The sequence below is a fragment of the Colossoma macropomum genome, unplaced genomic scaffold (assembly GCF_904425465.1).
Source record: "Colossoma macropomum unplaced genomic scaffold, Colossoma_macropomum, whole genome shotgun sequence".
NCBI classification, from domain to species: Eukaryota; Metazoa; Chordata; class Actinopteri; order Characiformes; family Serrasalmidae; genus Colossoma; species Colossoma macropomum.
In genome coordinates, this window is record NW_023494797.1 from 253,186 (window position 1) to 274,143 (window position 20,958).

The following is a 20,958-nucleotide window of genomic DNA, read 5'->3' on the forward strand; positions in this document are numbered from 1 at the left end:
TAATTAGAAACCCCTATCTGAAATGCCAATAAAAACAGAAAGCAGTGCTTAGTAAATTATTTTTGTCCTGTATAAAATGCAGTACTTGATGTTTAAACTTTTGTTTTTTTGTAAATATATGCTTATTCTGAATAAGATGCCTGCAACACGTTCCAAAAACGTTGGGACAGGAGCATGTTAACCACTTTTTTAGATCACCTTTCTTTTTAACAGCACTTAATAAATGTTTTGAAACGGAAGAGAACGGATATACACACTGCATATATAATTTCTTTCAACATTAGTGGTGCTTTCACAGTGGTGCACTCTCTGGTTATGCAGCTATAATGTTGCAGCATGTTTCTTGCTGTTTTCGTGTTGAAATAAGCGTAGGTGTCTCTGACATCAGACACTGCAGTGCTGCTGGAGTTTTTAAACACCTCAGTGTCACTGCTGGACTGAGAATAGTCCACCAACCAAAAATATCCAGCCAACAGGTTCCTGTGGGCAGCGTCCTGTGACCACTGATGAAGGACTAGAGGATGACCAACACAAACTGTGCAGCAGCAGATGAGCTATCGTCTCTGACTTTACATCTACAAGGTGGACTGACAAGGTAGGAGTTTCTAAAAGAGTGGACAGTGAGTGGACACAGTGTTTAAAAACTCCAGCAGCACTGCTGTGTCTGATCCACTCTTACCAGCACAACACTCACTAACACACTACCACCACGTCAGTGTCACTGAAGTGCTGAGAATGATCCACCACCCAAATAGTACCTGCTCTGTGAGGGTCTATTGGGGTCCTGACCACTGAAGAACAGGTTAAAAGGGGGCTAACAAAGTATGCAGAGAAAGAGATAGACTACAGTCTGTAATTATAAACTACAAAGTGCACCAATATAGTAAGTGGAGCTAATAAAATGGACAGTAAGTGTAGAAACAAGGAGGTGGTCATAGTGTTATGCCTGATCGGTGTATATAAAGTACAGTGTAGATATTATCTCTTTCAGCATTATTGGTGCTTTCACAGAGGTGCAGGTTACAACCTAGCCCCCCCCCTCACACACAATTTGACAGATTCTGGCTTTTGAACTTTATGCTAATAACAGTTTAAATGCTTCTTCAAATTTTTAGTACAGGATCCACTGTCCAATGTCCGTTATTCCATAAACAGTCTGAAAGGTGGAAAAGTCAAACTACAGTATATGTTTCCACTGTGTAATAGTCCATTTCAGATGAGCTCAAGCCCTGAGAAGTCAGCTGTGTTTCTGGATGTTGTGGACTTATGACTACGCACTGTACATAGTAACTGTGGACATTGATTTGTGGGTTTTGGCCTTAAAACGCACACACATTTCTCAAGATTTCCTGAATCTTTTGATGATGTTATGCACTGTAAAAGGTGAAATAACTAAAAACCCTTAAATTGCTTTTGAGGGACATTGTTCTTAACTGTTGCATTACTTGCTGATACATTTTTTTGCAAAGTGACAAGCCTCAATCCATCCTTGCTCATGAAGGACTAGGCCTTTCCTGGATATTTTCCTTTGTGCCTGATCATGATTTCATCACTTATTTAAGATGTTTTTTGAAAATATAACAATATTCCTAGTGTTAAGTTGCCTCTGTCTCAACTTTTGTCTCAACATCTTGCAGGCATAACTTTGTATGTGTGCAAGTGTGTATTTATCACTGAATGTAATAAAATAAAACATTCAATATCATCATCATCATCATTGTCATCATCATCATTAACCTCTTAGTCCAGATAGGGTCATGGTAGCAATTGGGAGAGCAGAGAATCCCAGATGACCCTGTCCCCCGCAATGTCCTCCAGCTCATTCCCGTGGACTCCAAGCTACTCTCAGGCCAACTTGGAGATATAATCCCTCCAGTGGGTCCTAGGACGACCCCGGGGTCTTGTCCCAGTAGGCTGTGCCTGGTACACCCCCACCGAGAGGCGCCCAGGGGGCATTCGGATCAGATGCCCGAACCACCTCTACTGGCTTCTCTCAATGTGGAGGAGTAGCAGCTCTACTCCGAGCTCCTCCTGCATGACCGAGCTCCTCGCCCTATCAAGTAGAGTGTAGCCAGTGAGCGCTGGAGGCATCCATGCAATCCAGCCAAAAGAACATCATCGATCATCAGCAAAAAGCAAAGACGCCACCCTCCGGCCTCCACACATAATGCCCTCCTGACCTCGGCTATGCCTTGACACCCTGTCGATTAATATCACAAACAGGAGTGGATACAAGGCACAACCTTGGTGGAGTCCAATGCTAACACTGAAAGAGCTTGACTTAATGCCAAGTATATGAACACGAAGTATACACTCCTGAGTCACCGGACAGTTGTCCAGAACGTCCTTGAGGCCAACTGAAAGTCTTTTTCCATGGCCTCACCGAACTCCTCCCATGCCCTGGATTTTGCTTCCGCCACCGTTGCCACTGCAACCTTTTTTGCCTGTCGGTACCTATCTGCTGAGTCAGGAGTCCTCCGGGCCATCTAGTCCCTAAAGGCCTCATTCTTCAGCTTGATGGCCTCCCTCACCACTGGTGTCCACCAGGGGTTCTTGGGTTATCGCTCTGACAGGCACCCACAAGCTTTGGGTACAGCTATGCCTGGCAGCTTCCACAATGGAGATTCATTCAGATTCCATGTCCCCTACCTCCTCTGGAACATGAGAAAAGCTCTCCCGGAGGAGAGAGATGATCATTGATCACTGACCAGGCCTGGCTCCAGGGTTAGGTCCCGGTAACCCAGTACACGGTTTTCTGTGTCCTTTTGTCATGGAGGATTTTTGGATCGAGTTAGTCTGGGTCTTCACTCCAGACCTTTTCACCTTGGGAGACCCTACCAGGAGCATATTGCTCCCGACAGCTTAGCTCTGAAGATCCCTAGACCACACAAGCCCTTCTGCCACGGCAAGGCCCCGGAAGGGGCATTCAATATCTTGTCTTTAAAATAATTTTGTAATAAAATAAAACAAATAAAAATAAAGATACAGTGAAAAAATAAAATAAATGCAGTGGTTTGTCCATTTTCCCCTGTATTTTAACAACATTATTTTATAGACACAACATTCAGTACCTTTCCAGAACCCCGCCCACTCGCTCCAAGAAGGCCGAATACTCCGACCTGTTGTTTGATGCACAAGCACACACAACAGTCAGTTTTCCTCTCTGCGATTTTAATTCGCATTGAGGCGACCCTCTTGTCCACTGGGACAAACTTCAACTGCATGGCAGCCAGCTGGGGACTCGTGGCTCCAGGGGTAGGTCCCGGGTAACCCACTCCCGGGCTGGGTACATGGTTTTCTGTGTCCTTTTGTCATGGAGGATTTTTGGATCAAGTTAGTCCTGGTCTTCACTCCAGACCTGTTCACCTTGGGAGACCCTACCGCACCTAGCATATTGCTCCCGACGACTTGGGTCTGAAGATCCCTAGACCACACAAGCCCTTCTGCCATGGCAAGGCCCGATCCGGGAAGGGACATTCAATATCTTGTCTTTAAAATAATTTTGTAATAAAATAAAACAAATAAAAATAAAAATGCAGTGAAAAAACAAAATAAACAAATGCAGTGATTTGTCCACTTTCACCTGTATTTTAACAAAACTATTTTAAAGACAAGACTTCCAATATCTTGTCTTTAAAATAATTTTGTTAAAATACAGGTGAAAGTGCACAAATCACTGCATGTTTTTATTTGCATTTTACCTACTGTGCCAACTTTTCTGGGTTTGTATGGGTATGTGTTACTGCATCCATGCTAGATGACTTATATTTTAATAATTTTTCTGTACAAAGCTATTAATTTCCATAGGTACCGACCATAACCTTTGTGTTCAAAGGTTACTGTGTTGCTTTTAGTAATAAATAAATATTTAATGTATTACTTCCTCCGTACTATATGACATTCAGTATTTTACTTGTAGTGAGTCATTCACCCTGCTAGATACCTACAACCTTCAAAGTGTTTGTTACATTGCTGATTTTTAGTAAAAAAAAAAATTGTGAATGTTCAATTTATTACCATAACCATGCTATATAGTTATATTTATATCATCTGTAGTAAGTCTAAAATAAATCATCCCCCTATCTACCTGCTGCAACCTTGAAGGAGTTAGAGTATTGCTTTCTTAATTTTTAGTAATAATTTGAAATTTAAAGTTTATCATTGTAACTTTGCTACATGACTTATATTCAATATATTATCTGTAGTAAGTCAGCCATCCTTAAAAGTATGTCTCTTAAAAGTAATTCGTCAATGTTTTGCTGTTCAGTGTCTTTTTATTCAGCAAAAGAAGGTTACTTTTGAAATATATTTGGTTTTAGTTTGTTCTCTGTGTTCTGAGGAATGAGAAAATGTTGGTGCAGTTTTGCAAGTCTTAAGTCACAAATCAGGTAAGCATGCGTCTGAGTTGAGTTGCAAGTAGGTCAAATGTGACTCAAGTCCGTGTCAGTCGCTGAATAAAAAAAAACATACTGTGTAGTCTATACTATATACTGCACCTTTGATGTGTACTGCACACCAAGTGCCACTTGTTACTAAGTTCTGGGGAAAGGTAGCATTTAAATTAACGGATTTGATATCTGGATCAGTGTCTGCAACCATTACTGTTTTGATTCTGAATGATGTCGTCTCAGTGTTAAACATTACTACACTCATAAGATGCATGTTGTATTGTTCCATTGTGGCTATTGTGTTATAGTAGCTAAAAAAAACAGCTGGAAACCACCTTACTCTCTCTTGATCAGAGTCTTGGTTCTTTCTTTTTTTTAGATGTAATTGATGTGGAGCTCTCAACAGCCCATATTAATGGTGATAATGATCAATCACTCCCACAGTGCTGTCAATATTTCATTTTTTTTTTTTTCATCCCCCTTCTGAAATTTAGTGCTCTTCGTGCATATATGCCCTGCTTGCATCTTCCCAGTTCCTCAAGCATTAAGCTTTACATAGAAGGACTCTTTACTGCGGTGGCACTGGAACCTTTCAGTTATGGTTTCTGTTTTTCCATTGGCTTCTTGTTTTTTTGTGTAAAGAAGAAGGTTTTGCTGAAATAGATAAATTTCCTGTACACCAATTTACTCCATCTATACAATAGCTGATAAAAACAGAAAGTTTTAGGGGTCTTTGTATTCTTAAGCATCACCTGTGGAATATCCTCAAAGAAAGACTTGCGTGATGGTTCTTATAAGGTAAAGTGGATCTCACACAAGTTATTTATGCATTATTTCTGTCACTGCTTTTCTTCTCCAGCAGATTGCTCAAGCTTCTCAGATCCCCACATTCCTCTAGTGGCACGGGAGATCATGCAGCGAATGATTCGACAGTTCGCTGTGGAATATACCTCAAAAACTACTGCAGCTCAGGATATACCCCATCCCCAGTCCCAACTCAACGGCACCAAGGACCAAAGTCTGCAAAAAGCACCCTCACCAGACCTGGCTGCCATTGTGCCCACCTCCCTCAGTACGGGCCCTGGCACCAGTGTTGCTGCCTCTGCACAGAACCCTGTCCTTAGCAAGCTTCTCATGGCTGACCAGGAATCTCCACTGGACCTCACTGTTAAAAAGCCTGATGTGGAGTCCAGCCACCAAGGTAATTATTCTAACAAAGTCTTAGAAAAAAATTGTAAAATTGTTTAGCGAAGTGACAATAATACACCAAATTTTAGACAAGGATAAAGTCTACAGAATAAACTTATTTCTGATTATTTGTAGTGATTTTAAAAGGGAGGAAAATAATGTACCATGTTTTAAATCAGTCTGTTTTATAGTGTGTATGCAAAAACCCAAATAAAGATAGGGCAAACAAAAAATTCTAGTAGATATTGCAATACACTGAGCTTATTAGGTACCCCTACCATGTTTGTATACTCATTTGCCATTTTACATATACACACCAGTTTCTGCTAGTATATTTTGGTACTGGTTATGTTGTGCAGAAATGATTCAGAGACTTGCTAACATTGTGGAAGATGCAAAACCTCTATTGTGTTATCACATGACGTGCCTGCCAAGTATTATGCCGTATCTGCAACAGCCTTAAAAAACTGTTATCTATTTTATAGACTATTTAACTATTAGCTTTTAACTGTTTGACAGATTAAAATCAAGCATCTTGCTGTGACTTGCCAGTCTAGTTGGCTTTGGGTAAACACCTTTTCAAAAATATTGTTTTCCACACCATATTCCAGACATGCCTTTTTGATAGTCATGGAAACAATAAACAATAAACCAAATGTGTAATGTCTTGGATCACAGTCTTGCTTATTGAATTTGAACTTGAGTGAAGCTCCTTCATCTGTTAAACTGCAGCAATCCAGAGGCTGTATTATCCACTTATTCAGAACAGCATTTCATTTTATCAGTTAAAGAGATATCTGTCTTTGTATTCTAAAGCATCACCTGTGGAATATCCTCAGAGAAAGACTTATGTGATGGTTCTTATAAGGTAAAGTGGATCTCACACAAGTTATTTATGCATTATTTCTGTCACTGCTTTTCTTCTTCAGCAGACTGCTCAAGCTTCTCAGATCCTTATTCACTTATTCAGAACAGCATTTCATTTTATCAGTTAAAGTCCCCAAAAAAGCTCATTTGAATTGAAAATGGAACAAGCACCAAGGTCAGTACTTTAGGCTATCATGGAAAAATTAGATTATTGGATTTTCTCTTTTCTAGAGAAAATCAAATTTCACACAAACCACAATTTCACTCTGAAGTAAAGCAGAACTACAGCTGCAAAGTGGCATTCATCATGTTATTAAAAAGTTTAACTAATTCTGCTTGAACAAGACTGCTGTGTCAAATAACAACACTAGCTCACCTTGTGTTTGAAAATTATGCATATGCAAGAATACTGTTCATTGACTCAAGCAGTTTACATAATTTTCTCCTAAAAGAGAAAGAGAAAGCTCAAGAAAGAGTGCTCAGCGTTGGGAATATCAGTAGCTTCAATGACTTGTGGAGAGCATATTGACTGGCGCCGAAATTACAGTGCAACAGATGGTAAAAAAAAGCTGAATTAAACAGAGCTTCACTGCCATGTATACAGGACATTTGCAATAAGAGATATCTGAGGAAAATTCACAGCATCATCAGAGATCCTGCAGACCCCAGTACTGGACATTTTATATCCTTTGCCATGTGGAAAGTGCTACCAGAGCATCCAGGCTTGTACTACCATACTTGAAATGCACACTCTGTCAGATTTTCTCCAGGCTTCTCAGTGGCATGTGGTATACTGCTCTGGGTCAATATACAGATTAGTCACCATGGGGAGATATACAGTGCCCTCCACAGAAATTGGCACCTCTGTTAAATATGAGCAAAGCAGGCTGTAAGAAACGTTGTTTATCCTTTTGATTTTCATTAAGAATAGTAACAAAAATCTAACCATTATTTGAAATAGAATGATTGAAAGAAAAAAAAAACAATCTTATCATCACTTCATGATACAGTCATGTGAATAAGTACACCACTTGACAAGTTCAGACTTTTTCAGCATATTTGTACACACAGATTTCCAGTCTTCATTTAAACAATGTTGATGGGTAAAGGTGATAATAATTTAACAAGTAACACCGAAAATTGACATGTTTATCATCCTTTATATAACTGAAATAAATGCAATTTCCTCATGTGGAAAAAGCAAGTACACTCCTATATTAAATTGAAATCAAATTGAAGGTGCCCTAGGTACTTGAACACTATTAAGAGAACATCTTGGAGGAACTTGTTTTATTTAAACCTTGGAAATCTGGTCTAATTAGTCTAGTTTGGGATATCAGCATGCCTAGATCAAAAGAGCTTTCTGAGGCCCTCAGATAGAATATTGTCGATGCCTATGAGTCTGGGAAGGGGTTTGAGAAGTATTTCCAAAATATTAGAAATCAATCCTTATACTTTAAAAAAGATCATCTACAAGTAGACATGTGTACGCCAGGCTGCCCCAGCAAATTTAACCCAAGAGCAGACCAGAAGTTGCTAAAAGAAGTCTTCAGGAAACCCAACATTTCATCACAGGATCTGCAGGTAGCTCTTTGGATCTGTGGATGTCAAAGTGTGTGCATCTCCCATTAGAAAGAGACTGCACAAATGCGACCTACATGGGAGATTCACCAGGAGGAAGCATTGGCTGAACATCAGGGGAAGACTAAAGTTTGCTAGTTAATATTTAGGCAAGACCAGGACTTCAGAAACCAGTGTACTATGGACAGGCTAGTAAAATATATTGTTTGGCCACAGTACCAGAGGCCTTTTTTGGTGAAAACTAAAGACTGCATTTGATCAGAAAAGCAACTCTAAAGTATGATGGTGCAAATGTTATGTCTGGGGCTGCTCTTTGCTGCCTCAGACCCTGGCCAACTTGCAGTCATGGAATCAACTATGAATTCTTTTTTATACCAGAGATTGACTGAGGAGAATGTGAGATTATCTGTGAAAAAATGTAGGAAATAGACTTTCCACCGGGATAAAGATCCCCAATGTACAAGGAATGGCTCAAAAGAAAAAAAAAAATGGAGGGTTGTGGAACAGCCTAGTCAAAACCCAAATCTGAATCCCACCGAAGTGCTGTTGAAACAGGCTGTTCATGCAAGAAGCCCCTCAAACATTGCACAGTTAAAAAAAAAATAAGTTTCTCCCAGTAGATGCCAGAAGCTGGTAGACAGTTATAGGAAATGGCTACATAAAGTTGTTTGTCAAAAGGGGCAGTACCAGTTACTGAAGCCAGGGGTGTACTTACATTTTCAACAGAAAAAAGACATCTCAGTTCATTTATTTTTAAACAAATTAAATTGCAAAGTCAAATTTCCATTGTTTCTGTTCTGTTGTGCAACATTTATCTATGCATACTTTCAGATCAAATACTGATATTCCCACATATGTCAAAAAAGGAAACATTTCATGGGGTGTACTTATATTTCTCAAATACATGAGTGCCATAATTTTTGACCTCCCCTAATTTAATACTTTGTGTAGCCTCCCTTTGCGAAAATAACAGCTCTGAGTATTCTTCTGTAATGCTTAATGAACACTAGGCAAGATTCCGAAGAGCACAATTGTGGACCCTCCTCTTCAGCTCCTCACCCAGGTTTTCTATGAGGTTTAGGTCAGGGACTGGATTGACCATGGCAAAAGTTTGATTCTGCAGTCATTAAACCATTTTTCTGATGATTTTGTGGTGTGCTTTGGATTATTGTCCTGCTGGACAATTCAACCACGACCCACTTTAAGCTTCCTGTCTAAGACGGCCAGGTTTTGATATATCTTCTGGTACTTGAGGGACTACATGATACCATGTATCTGATTAAGTTGTCCATGTCCTTTAGAAGAATAACAGCCCCACCACATCACAGATCCAACAACATACATTATTTGGACAAAAATATTGGGACACACCTCTTAATCATTAAATTCAGGCCCATAGCCACATGTGTATAAAATCCAGCACCTAGCCATACAGTCTGCCTTTACAAACATTTGTGAAAGAATGGGGCGTTCTAAAAAGCTCACTGAATTTGAGCATAGTACTGTAATAAAACGCCACCATTGCGAAAAGTCAGTTCACAAAATTTCTTCCCTCCTGGATATTCCATGATCAACTGTGAGTGTTATTATTGAAAAGTGAAAGCGTTTAGGAACCACAGCAACTCAGCCACGAAGTGGCAGACCACGTAAAGTTCCAGAGCCGGGTCGCCGAGTGCTTAGGTGCATAGTACATAAATGTCTCCACGCCCCGCTGACTCAATAACTGCAGAGTTGCAAATCTCCTCTAGCATTAACATCAGCACAAAAAAGTGTGCGCTGGGAGCTTCATGGCATGGGTTTCTATGGCCGAGCAGCTGCATGCAAGCCTTACATCACCAAGCACAATGCCAAGCGTCGGATGGAGTAGTGTAAAGGACACCACCACTGGACGTATTCTGTGGAGTAACGAATCATGCTTCTCTATCTGGCAGTCAGATGGCGAAGTCTGGGTTTGGCAATTTATTTATTTGAACTCACAAATGCTAATCTGGATGAAAGGGCAAAAATTTCCACAGACACACTCCAAAATCTTGTTGAAAGTTTCCCAAAGGAGTGGAAGCTGTTATAGCTGCAAAGAGGGGACCAGCTCCATATTAATAACTATTCATTTTGAATGGGATGTCATAAAAGCTCCTGTAGGTGTCCCAATGCTATTTGTCCATATAGTGTACTTCACAGTGGGAATGCGATACTTTTCTCATGGCTATGTTTGCGTCTCTTGCCAAACCCACTGGTGTTTGTTGCCAAAAAGCTGTATTTTAGTCTAATCTGAGCATAGAACATGGCCCCACTGAAAGTTCCGGTAACATTTGGCAAAAGGATGAGCAAAAAAGAATGTTTTTACTGCTCATTTTCCTCATGTTTACCAGGGGTGTCAGTATTTCTGGAGGGCATTGTAACATGCAGAGACCTGAGAATTATGTACAAGAGCTCCTTATGTTGCTGTAATCAAGGCAGCTAAAACACAAATGCTCCAAACAAAAGTGGCTTAATTTTGCTCTAAAATAAGTGCTAAATAAAATATATAAAAATCTGTTGAGATTTTCATGTCAACAAACGTCATTTGACAAGGGGCTCCCAAACCTTTGCATACAACTGTATTTCATTAGAGAATGGCCCAAATATGAAATTGGTATCTTCATCCTATCTGTTGGGTCCCTCTGGTGCTACTCAGTGCCCCAGACACACTATATGTACATAGAATTTACTGATTTGCCATCTCTGTGTGTGTTTGCGTCCTCCATGGTAACGTACATTAAAACTATCAAGTATGTAGAGCAGTACTTACTCATAATTTAATATAAATATTTAGTACTTATTTACAAGTTTGGTACAGACTTAGGAAAACTACCTGTGGTAAATATGTAGTGCTTGCAAGTAATTCACAGTGACTTTACAAGTTCAGTATGTAAGTGCAGAGTGACTAATGTGCAAAATACCAGGTTTATTTTAGTCTTTAACATTAAGATGATAACAGTCGTGAGTACTACTAAACGGCTTTTGTAAATACATGCATACATGTAAATACATGTTAGAGAAGAATGGATAATTAATAGGACTGGAAAATAAAGTGCAACTTTGTTCATCGTAATTCCAGCAACAACTTGTTTTACTGTGATATACAAAGAAAATCCGTACAGTGTTTATAACCATACATCAGGCCATTCATACACAGTTCATAGAACAGACTGCTAGATTGACCGTGACATTAAGAGCAAATAACATTGTGGTAACACATTTGCTCATGGCTGCGTTTTTCCTTCTTTTAAATATGGTGGTAGCGATTCATAACACGACACAATCCCACAAAAAAATAACTATGGTTATTTTTTTTCACAGGTAAGAAGCCAGTGTGCGTATAATTATATATTCCACAGTGTTTTGTCACACATGCAAGTAATAAACGAGTTATGCATGTTCACCATAACCATGCTACAAGCTTTCACATTTATTTATTTCTCCTGCTACCACTTTTGCCAGTCAGCAGTAGTTTGTTACATTTGCTAATGTGTTTATGTGCTGCAGTTGTCTCTTGTTTCTTTTTCTGTTATTTTTTTTGTTGCATCTTTACCAAAGAAATTCCTATTATTTCTGAATTTCTAAATTTACTACTGTTTCTGAGAATTTTGATTTTTTTTGTTTGTTTGTTTTCATTTCTGTCATCATATCCATTTTGGCAGCCAACTGGAGCTTTACTTGGCTAGCAAGTTAGGCAAATATGGAAATGTAGTGTTCTAAGGTAGTGAACTGCAATACACGACTAACTAGATTTTAGATTACAGGCATGACCCACAGAAAGAGTAACAAACAAGCTCTTAAAAGATACCAGTGGCTTTACATAGTAGACAAAGAAACTTAACTCTCTCATTGACTATCAAAAAAAGAGACTTGCAAAATACACAATATCTACAAAACATATAAAAAAGGGCCAGAGCAAATAGTTGAGAAAGGTTTAGAAACAAATGCAGAATAACAAGTAGCAGATGATAATGAGACTTACATAAGCCTACAATTTTGCACACTTTTGGACACAGTGAAATTATGTCCAGAAAGTAATTAGCAAATCCGAGATTAGTTGCAAACTTTTTTTAAATGATTTGAATTTGTTTTCTTTGTTTGTTTGTTTGTTTCTTTCTTTCTTTCTTTTTACTGATTTAAAAGATGTTGATTTTGTATTCACAGATGGAGTCCTTGATCTCTCTACAAAGAAAAACAAGAACCGTAGCAGCCGCTCTCTCAAACCCTCCCATGGTTTCTCCATCACGCCAGTAGTCAAGGGGTAAGGGCTGCTTTTTGCTTATTCTTTGAATTTTGTTATCTTCTTTTTGTAGAGCTATAATGCAGTATGCAGAGTTATTGAAAGGACACTGTTAAGTATATTTTTTTTTTTTTTTGGTAAAATTCTGGTGCACATCATATATATATATTTCAAGACGGCACCGAGGATGGCAGCCACATTGTGAGCCTCAAACTTTTTGTTTGTTTTTGTTTGTTACTGTTGTCCATTGTACGTCAAACTTGGCCAGTTGGAGCAGGGAACTAACCTTCTGGGACAACGTTTCTCTGGATATTATTCTGGAGTTTATTCAAAAACCTTCAGAGTTTTTGGAAAATCTCACAATGGGTGCATTAGCTCTGCTCAACCTGGCAAGGAAGCAAAAGAGAGGCAGTAGGGCCAGCGCACTCATAAGGCTGAGACAGCGTGGGCCTCTAACACCTTTACCCCCTTTATTTCTCTGTGCATCTCCATACAACAAAATAGAAGAACTACTTCTGCTCAACTAAACCAACAAGGACTTATCAACCGCATCTGCCCTCTGCTTTGTGGAGACCTGGCTTTCTGATCTGACCCTAGACAGTGTGCTGCACCTACCTGGCGTCCAGCTGCACAGAGCAGACAGATACATGGAACTCAACAAACACTGATGTAAAGGCATGACGGCACTGTTAAAATCATGCACTCCTCATCTAGTGTCACTTTTCATGAACTGCAAACTGCTAGTTGCTGTTTACATTCCACTGAACATGCGTACGAGTGACGCCCAGAAACTGCTGACCGATCAGATAATGAAAGTAGAAAGAGGGATTTCTGACTCCTTACTTATTATTCTGGGAGACTTTAACAGTGCAAATCTAACAAATGCTTATCTGTAGTCTAAGTGCCTAGGTACAGACACCATGTCACTTGTGCCTCAAGAGAAGGGTACATTTTGGATCATTGTTCTTCCACTTTTAAAAATGCCTGTCGCGCTGTCACGTGCGCAGCTCTCTGTCCTTCCGATCACAGTCTTGTACACCCCACCATACAGGCAGAAACTTAAATACAACAAGTCGGTCGTCACAACGGTGAAGACGTGGACCAGTGGAGACATTGAAATTGTATTATATTTTTACCCTACACTAGAACACTAGCACATGCTGAGACACAAGTACAGCCAAGATGGTAAAATGGACTCAAAAAGTTTGGGGCTCCCAAGGTGGTTTGATTTTTGTTGAAAGAACAAAATGACTCTTATTAAAATTTGGGTTGCGACCCCTGCACTAGCTTTTAATGTACTGTGCACACCACAGACTGTCTGGGCGCTGCACTTTCACACTTTACAAAGTACCGCCTTTTGCGTTCAGTCAACGTTACGTTATCAGTTAAAATTTGGAAAATGGATTTTTGACATTTGTGGATCTTTTTATTTTTGACATTTGTGGATCTTTTTATTTGATTTTCCCCTTAGCCAAATACTTGTTAACAGTCTGGTTGCTTGTCTGGTCTGTTTAGTATGTTACATGTAATACATGTGTGCACTCACCAAGACATATTCTGATTCTGATACTATCATATGCTTACAAGATACTCTCAGGATATGATCATGTGCGTGCCAGATTCTATCAGGTGATCTAGAAAGATTGTTAGCTATCTTGGCCACATACCTTGGATCTTTTGACAGGGGTAAATAGTAATGGGGTCTTCTAGTGTTTAATCCAGATCCTACACTTCTTTTCTTGTGTTATTGGTTTGGGAAGTGGGTAAATTTCACTTTCTCTTGAAACTCTTGTGACATCAGGTATCTTTTTACAAGTACACCTACACACAGCTTTGCAGGTTATTCTAACATTCTGAAAGCTTTTCAAAGGTGCCCAAGCCTAGTGATTGCACTAATTGTAAATTTCCATTTCCTTCAAAATCTAAGGTTATATGTATGTTTAAGTGCTACAGGCAACAAAACAAAGAATAAATATGTTCCCTCATGTCATTATATTTAGCAGCTTCCTTTCACTTTGCATGCTCAAAACAGTTCTGAAGTGCTGAGATGGCCTCTTTAGATGAGGTTCTTACTTGTTTCAGAAATCGTTTTGCATGCTTGAGCAGAGCTTTATATGCTGGAAATTCATATTGAGGGAACAGTGCTATGTTCCCTTGATATGAAATAATAAAGGAACTTGTGAAAGGGCTCTGAAAGTCATGAGTCGGATCATGAGTTCACCAAAAACACTATTTTAAAACTAATTTGTGAAGTAACACGTTTTAAGATTTGTCTTCCTAGTGATTTAACTGATTTTCAGCTAATTTAGAGGACTGCATCTTATACTAAGGCCTGTGAAATTATTCCCTAAGACAGCTAGACAGTACTTGCACCTACCAAAGTATTTGCAAACATCACTATATTAAGAGTACAAGGCCATAACACTCATTCTATAATAGCACAAAATCAGTATTAAAGTGTATGAAATTAGATAAAAATTTCAACCTACCTACAAGGCCTTCATCAGAGGTATCAATTTAGTTTTTCATGTTGAAGCAGAATGGTGTTGATGCATAGGGCCTTGTGATCATATGATTATTTCCTAAAAAAAGAAATCAGTGAGTGAGCATAAAGCCCTGCAAACATAGGGTTGTATCGAAAAATACAGAGAGGGACATAACATAGGGCTAGTTCCTTATACAAGCAAATGTAGGGACATGGGAACACTGACCCCGTGAGTAGAGAGCATGAGAGACCATTTTTTCTTTACAAACAGGTGCAATCCTGAATTCCACAAGCTGCCCTCTCTGCCCTTTACCTACTAACTTTTTAAGTAAGTACGCTGCTCATTGTTAGCTGGTGTCCTCCATATTGTGAAATCGCTCACTACAACACGGAATTCTTGCTTTCTCTCAGAACAGTCATTTCATTCCAGTATGATCTCTTGTATCACTGAAAAAAGCATTTGTCAATGTTTTAAATGATATAAGCGTCAACAGGAAGAGGCTCGAGAAGCCTGCCTGTCTTGTTTTGTCTAGATCTCATTGCTGGCCAGTTAGAACTGGACCCAAGATTCTACTTGACTTACTGCAGAACTGGGTTGGCTAGGTGTAGTTTGTGTGCATCTACCCAGGCAACAGAAATTACCCCGATTGACCAAAGGGGGCGGTATAGCTCAGCCAAACACGTTTTGCCTCATAACTCCTAATCCAAAAACAATTTAGAGAGGAAATTCTTTTTTTTGCCTGATTCCTAACCAATTTGCAATTTGTGTGCTTGAAGCCGCAGATTGCCGCTTGCAGCTTTATTTCAACTTGTATATGTGTCACCTGGCTGGAATAATTAATAAATATAATGTTAGCTGTTATCCCAGCTATATCTGTCCATTAGAAACATTAGAATATATAGAGAAAATGGGACTCCTCACAAACATGCAAGACCTTGTAGACCACCAAAACTTTCACTATTAGATAAACAGTCCTTAAAGCTATCATCTTTGAGAGAGGAAAATCCAGTTCAGATCTGAAAAAATTGTCATTTTTTTTCTGTCCATCATTGCACTCTGTGAAGACAACTGAACGCTATGGGTCTGAAAAGATGTTTAGCTGTTGAGAAGCTGTTCTTAAGAAAAGGAAACAAACTTAAAAGAAGAAAATTTGCACATGTGTTATCAGAACAATTCAGTGGCCACCCCAGAGCCCAGAATTTGACATTACTGAATTTGTTTGAGAATACTTGGATTCTGAGAAGTAAAAAAACAAAAAACAAAAGCAAGTCTTCTGGAAAAAAGATTTACAGTTGTAATAAAGGCTAGACATAAAAGGACAGACACACCAAATACTGAAGATTTTGATTTTAGACATTTTGATATATTTAGTTCTTGAGGCTTTGGTTAATTTCTGGTTAAATGTGTTTTCTGCTTTTATTCCGACATTGAAAAATATATAACTTGTGCTTAATGGCAGTTTTGACTGGAAATTAAATACAACCCTATTTCCAAAAAAGTTGGGACACTTTGCAAAATGTAAATAAAAACAAAATGCAACCATGTGCAAATTAGTTAAGCCTTATATTTAATTGAAAATAGCACAAAGACAAATCAAATGTTGAAAGTGAGAAATTTGTTTTTTTGTAAAGTATATGCCCATTTTGAATTTGGTGCCAACAACACGTTCCAAAAAAGTTGGGACAGGGGCAATAAAAGGCTGGTAAAGTTGTGTAATGCTAAAAACACCTGGTGGTTAATTGGCAACAGGTCAGTCACATGACTGACATGAAATCCTTTATCAAACAAGAATGGAAAGCATTTCACTTCCAGAACTACAGCAATTGGACCTCCTCAGTTCCCAAACGCTTACAGAGTGTTGTTAAAAGAAGAGGTGATGCAGCACAGTGGTAAACATGCCCCCATCCCAAATTTTTTTGGAACGTGTTGTTGTCATCAAATTCTAAATGAGCATATATTTTTCAAAAAAACAATAAAATTTCTCAGTTTCAACATTTGATATGTTTTGGAGTGTTTTCCTATGGTTTACATGATTTGCACATCATTGCATTCTATTTTTATTTACATTCTACACAGCGTCCCAACTTTTTTGAAAAAATGGGGTTGTAAATGAAGCATGATCTATATGTTTGAACAATACTTTAAGTCCCTGCTACATTTCTCAGGCCATCAAACAGCAATCCTCTTGTCATCTCAGAAACACAGCTGAAAAGGGGAATTCACTTTTCAGTTACTATGGCCCCAAGCTCTGGAATTCTCTCGGAACCTTAGAGCAATTAAAATTCTTAATTTTTATAAAATTTAAATGAAGTATAATTGTTTCTAATTAAACTATTTTATTTGTTTATATTAAAAATATTCAACAAAACACTTTCCATTCTGCTGGCAGAATGGCTTCTAGGAAGCTTGCAGAAAGGGGTTAAAGTGATACATGGCCAGGGTTTGAAAAAACCTGCACAGTTTTACTGTTTTCGGCTATGAGATTAAATCTTTGCGGTATTGTAGAATGAGACTCTTTGTAGAAGAGGAGGAGTTTTTTGTTAATCACTCAAAATGAGTAAATTGTTAATTTGTGGATCTTTCAGTTTTAGTCAGTGGACAAGTATTGTTTTTTTTATTTTTCGTTTACAGGGATGGATTAACTTAGTCATAGACCCTTAGGCTGCACTTTTTGTAGGCCCCTTAAACCTACCATATTGTAACCATATCATGCACTCAGAGATAGTAGGTTAACAGAGCAACAGTGTACAAGTTTCGTGAAATTGAGCATATTCAAAAAATCAGATGGAATATTCTAACATTTTCACAACTATAAGAATGCTTTATAACTTCATTACCTTTCACATCTACTGTCAGCCAGGGAAAAGGTATGTTACCCCAGTCAACCAGCAGCCAGTAGGTTTATATGGTCTTACTTAAACAGGTCTAGAATACAATAATAAATGTATATTTTTGAAGGGCAGCGTGATGATTGAAATTAACAAAATATTTTAAGAATATTTTTTTTCATAGAATCTTCCTGCCAGTGATACGATGGTAATGCCTCCTAATCAGAAATCAGTCAGAATTTTTCTCTTTTTGGTCTATCAAATATTCAAATGTACTCAAGTTTGAAATATGGCATACATAATTATACAGTACATTAAAGTAATACATAATTTTGCAGAGAAAATAAGTAAGATGCATAAACGCAGTAAATTCTGCGCAGTGAAGTCCTCGTTATGTTGGCTGAATCCACTATGGGGCGATCAGCATAGAAGCATCCCAAAAAGCTTTACTCATGAGATGGCTGTCAAAACAGGTATGTAGGCCTAATCTGACGTATATTCAAGAATGATATCCTTAAAATCCACATGCCGCTGATATCCCACAGTCATTATAAGCTGAAGAGAGTGGCTGCATTGGACCACAAGTTTAGTGAAAGAAAGTCTATAGTTTGTACCAGTGGATGTTAGCTATTAAGCATCTTAGCCATGAGGCTTAGTTAAACCCCATACGATAGTAATTAAAGCCAAAATAAACTGGTGGTGTTTTTGTTTGTTTATTGGACCAAATTAGGAGCTGCAAGTTTTAAACGATCAAATGGACATACTTTTTCTATTTTTTATTTTTTTTTATTTTCATTTTGATTGATATTAGAATGTCAGATTTTATTTAACAACCCTACTTCTCCTCTGTGGTGAGTTCTACCCTGACAGAAGCTCTTCAGCTAGGGCGCTGCTGCCTTTTCTTTACATTCTTACGTTCACTGCTGCTTCATCTACCTCATGTTATTATGTTGTGGGTGCATGCAAAAATGCTGGCTGCTAAATGCAGTAGAAGACTTTCCCAATTACTTTTTTTGGTATAGCATAGTGTGGTTGCCCAGGCGGGAATCAAACTCCAGTTGGCCACATAGAGGGCAGTGGTGGTATCCACAGTGCTATTCTGTCTGCTGTATCAATATAACTTTCTGCTATTCTGTAATTAATTTATGTATTATTTTTGTCTCAATCAGGCATTCCCTGTTAGCTGATCAAAACTACCAAGACACTGATGATGAAGATGACTTGCAACAGAAAAACTTGCAAGATGGGATCCAGGAGAACCATCCTAGCTATACATCTGTCAAGCCACCACTTGCCCGCTCACTTCTTATAAAGGAGGAACTCCTGAGCCAGAAGCATCGCTTCAGTGGACAACCTTCACCTCTTTCATTGGCCAGCTTGGAGACTGTGAGTTTGCTTAACCACAGTCAGACACACCCCCTTCTTTTTCAGGATGGATCCTGGGGAAAACCTAAATTAGATGATTTATTTAAGCTCAAACAGGCCAGCAACAACCTCAGTGATCTAAAGGACCTACCACTTTTCTTGGAGAGCCATGGCACAGTCACCAAGAGTACCAGTGCCTCTCATGGCAAATCTCTAGATCCCATCTCCATGAAGAAGGAAGCAGGGAACTCTCCTCCTGTGGACCTGAAAATCCCACAAGTGAGGGGCATGGATCTCTCCTGGGACTGCCATGGCAACACCTCTGATCTCTATAGTTATAGCTCCATGACAGTGAGCAGTGTCCACTCAGAGAATTGTCTAAGCAAGAAGCTTAGGACAATCCTACCCAAACAGAGTCGTAGGGCAGGCTTGGGCCTCCTTGATGGAAATGCAGTTGGGGAGTATTGGGGCACAGATACTGACCAGTCGACATCTGGACCTCATTATTCAACCTCAGATCCAGAAGCAGATCCAACGGGTTCAAAACAGCCACGCAAAAAGAGAGGCCGCTACCGACAGTATAACAGTGAGATCCTAGAAGAAGCTATTGCTGTGGTGATGAGTGGGAAAATGAGTGTTTCAAAGGCACAGAACATCTATGGTATTCCCCATAGTACCCTTGAGTACAAAGTGAAAGAAAGGATGGGCACACTGAAGAACCCGCCAAAGAAGAAACTTAAACTGATGATGAGGATGGAGAGACAAGATTCTAGAATCTCTGCAGAAACTGAAGCCACATCAAAAGCAACCAGTACTCCCAGCACAGTGGAAGAGGATCCATTGCAGGGAGTGGGAGACATAAAAGATGAGTAACATATAAGTAATGTTGGAAAGAAACTAACAAAACTCATGGACTAATTGAAAAAAGGACAGGGCTTTAATTGTGCCAATTTACTTTGCAGTATCTGGGTGAGCACAACTGCAGGGATCCAATAACTGGGGATAAAAAATATTTTTTTTTTAGCAACAAATGCTTATGAAAGCCATAAGTGAATCAAAACCAGAGGTTTTATTAAAACTATAGCAGGCTGATTAACTTGCCCCACCTGGCCTATTCTTTTGAACTTAACATGCCATTATTGGGCAGAATCCTGTTATGATGAATAAAAAATGGGGAGCAATTGGTGAACAGAAGGCTTGAAATAAGCCCTTCAGAAATGAACTTTTTCCCTCTTGTTCCCACAACTTTCCGTCTCACACTACTGAGTTTGTTTGCTAAAGTATACTTTAAAACTATTCATTCAACATAAAATGAATTAGTTCCAGGAGAATTTTGCCGGAGTAATTAAATATACATATATATTTACTGTCATTAGTTTTAACCCTTTATACTCTGCAACATTAAAACAAATTTAAAGTTAGCCATGTTTTGTTTTTTTAGAAAATGTTGCTTAAGTATAGTAATTCAGGGATGCATGATTGTGATGAAAACTTTTACTTTATGAAACTTACATTTTCTTTTACTTTTGCGCTTTCTTTTGCACTATATTTTCAGTCTGGTAATTTCCAGACCACAATTTTTGCGATTAGACCTGATTACCTCGACGTTGTTTGCATTACGCACTTAATAGTCTTTGTAGTTATCTTTGTGAAACTAAAAATAGTCTCCTGTGAGATGCTCATTGTAATTTTATGCACCCTTTTTGAAGATCTTTTCTGATTTTAACCACACTAAACAGGAATTTCTTTTCACTTTTTGTATGTAAATTATACAAGAGTGGGTGCATTTGTTTTGGTTTTTTTTTCTCTTTTTCCTTTTTTCATTGCTGCTTTAAACTCTTTTGACATTTGTATTTATAAAAGGGAGGGTAGAACATAGGAAGGGGAAGTTTAATTATAAATTATTCTGTTAGGTCAATCCTGACAGAAAACCAATCCTTGTCTCTAGATAATTTGTTTTCTCATTTAAAACTCAGGGCAACTGAGACAAATATAGC

General features: G+C 38.6%; 1 protein-coding gene across 2 annotated transcripts in view; it reads left to right on the forward strand.

The window, feature by feature from the left end:
* The window catches only part of lcor (ligand dependent nuclear receptor corepressor), a 100,571-nt gene extending 80,532 nt beyond the window's left edge, over positions 1 to 20,039 (forward strand). Inside the window, exons 5-7 of one of the 2 annotated variants that reach the window (XM_036583919.1) lie at positions 5,248 to 5,589; positions 12,207 to 12,303; positions 18,766 to 20,039. In XM_036583919.1, coding sequence (XP_036439812.1) covers positions 5,248 to 5,589; positions 12,207 to 12,303; positions 18,766 to 19,834 — 1,508 coding nt within the window. In that variant the 3' untranslated portion in view covers positions 19,835 to 20,039. The remainder of the gene's footprint in view (positions 1 to 5,247; positions 5,590 to 12,206; positions 12,304 to 18,765) is intronic. The other variant, XM_036583920.1, reaches the window with a different exon arrangement.
* Positions 20,040 to 20,958: the final 919 nt, after the last annotated feature.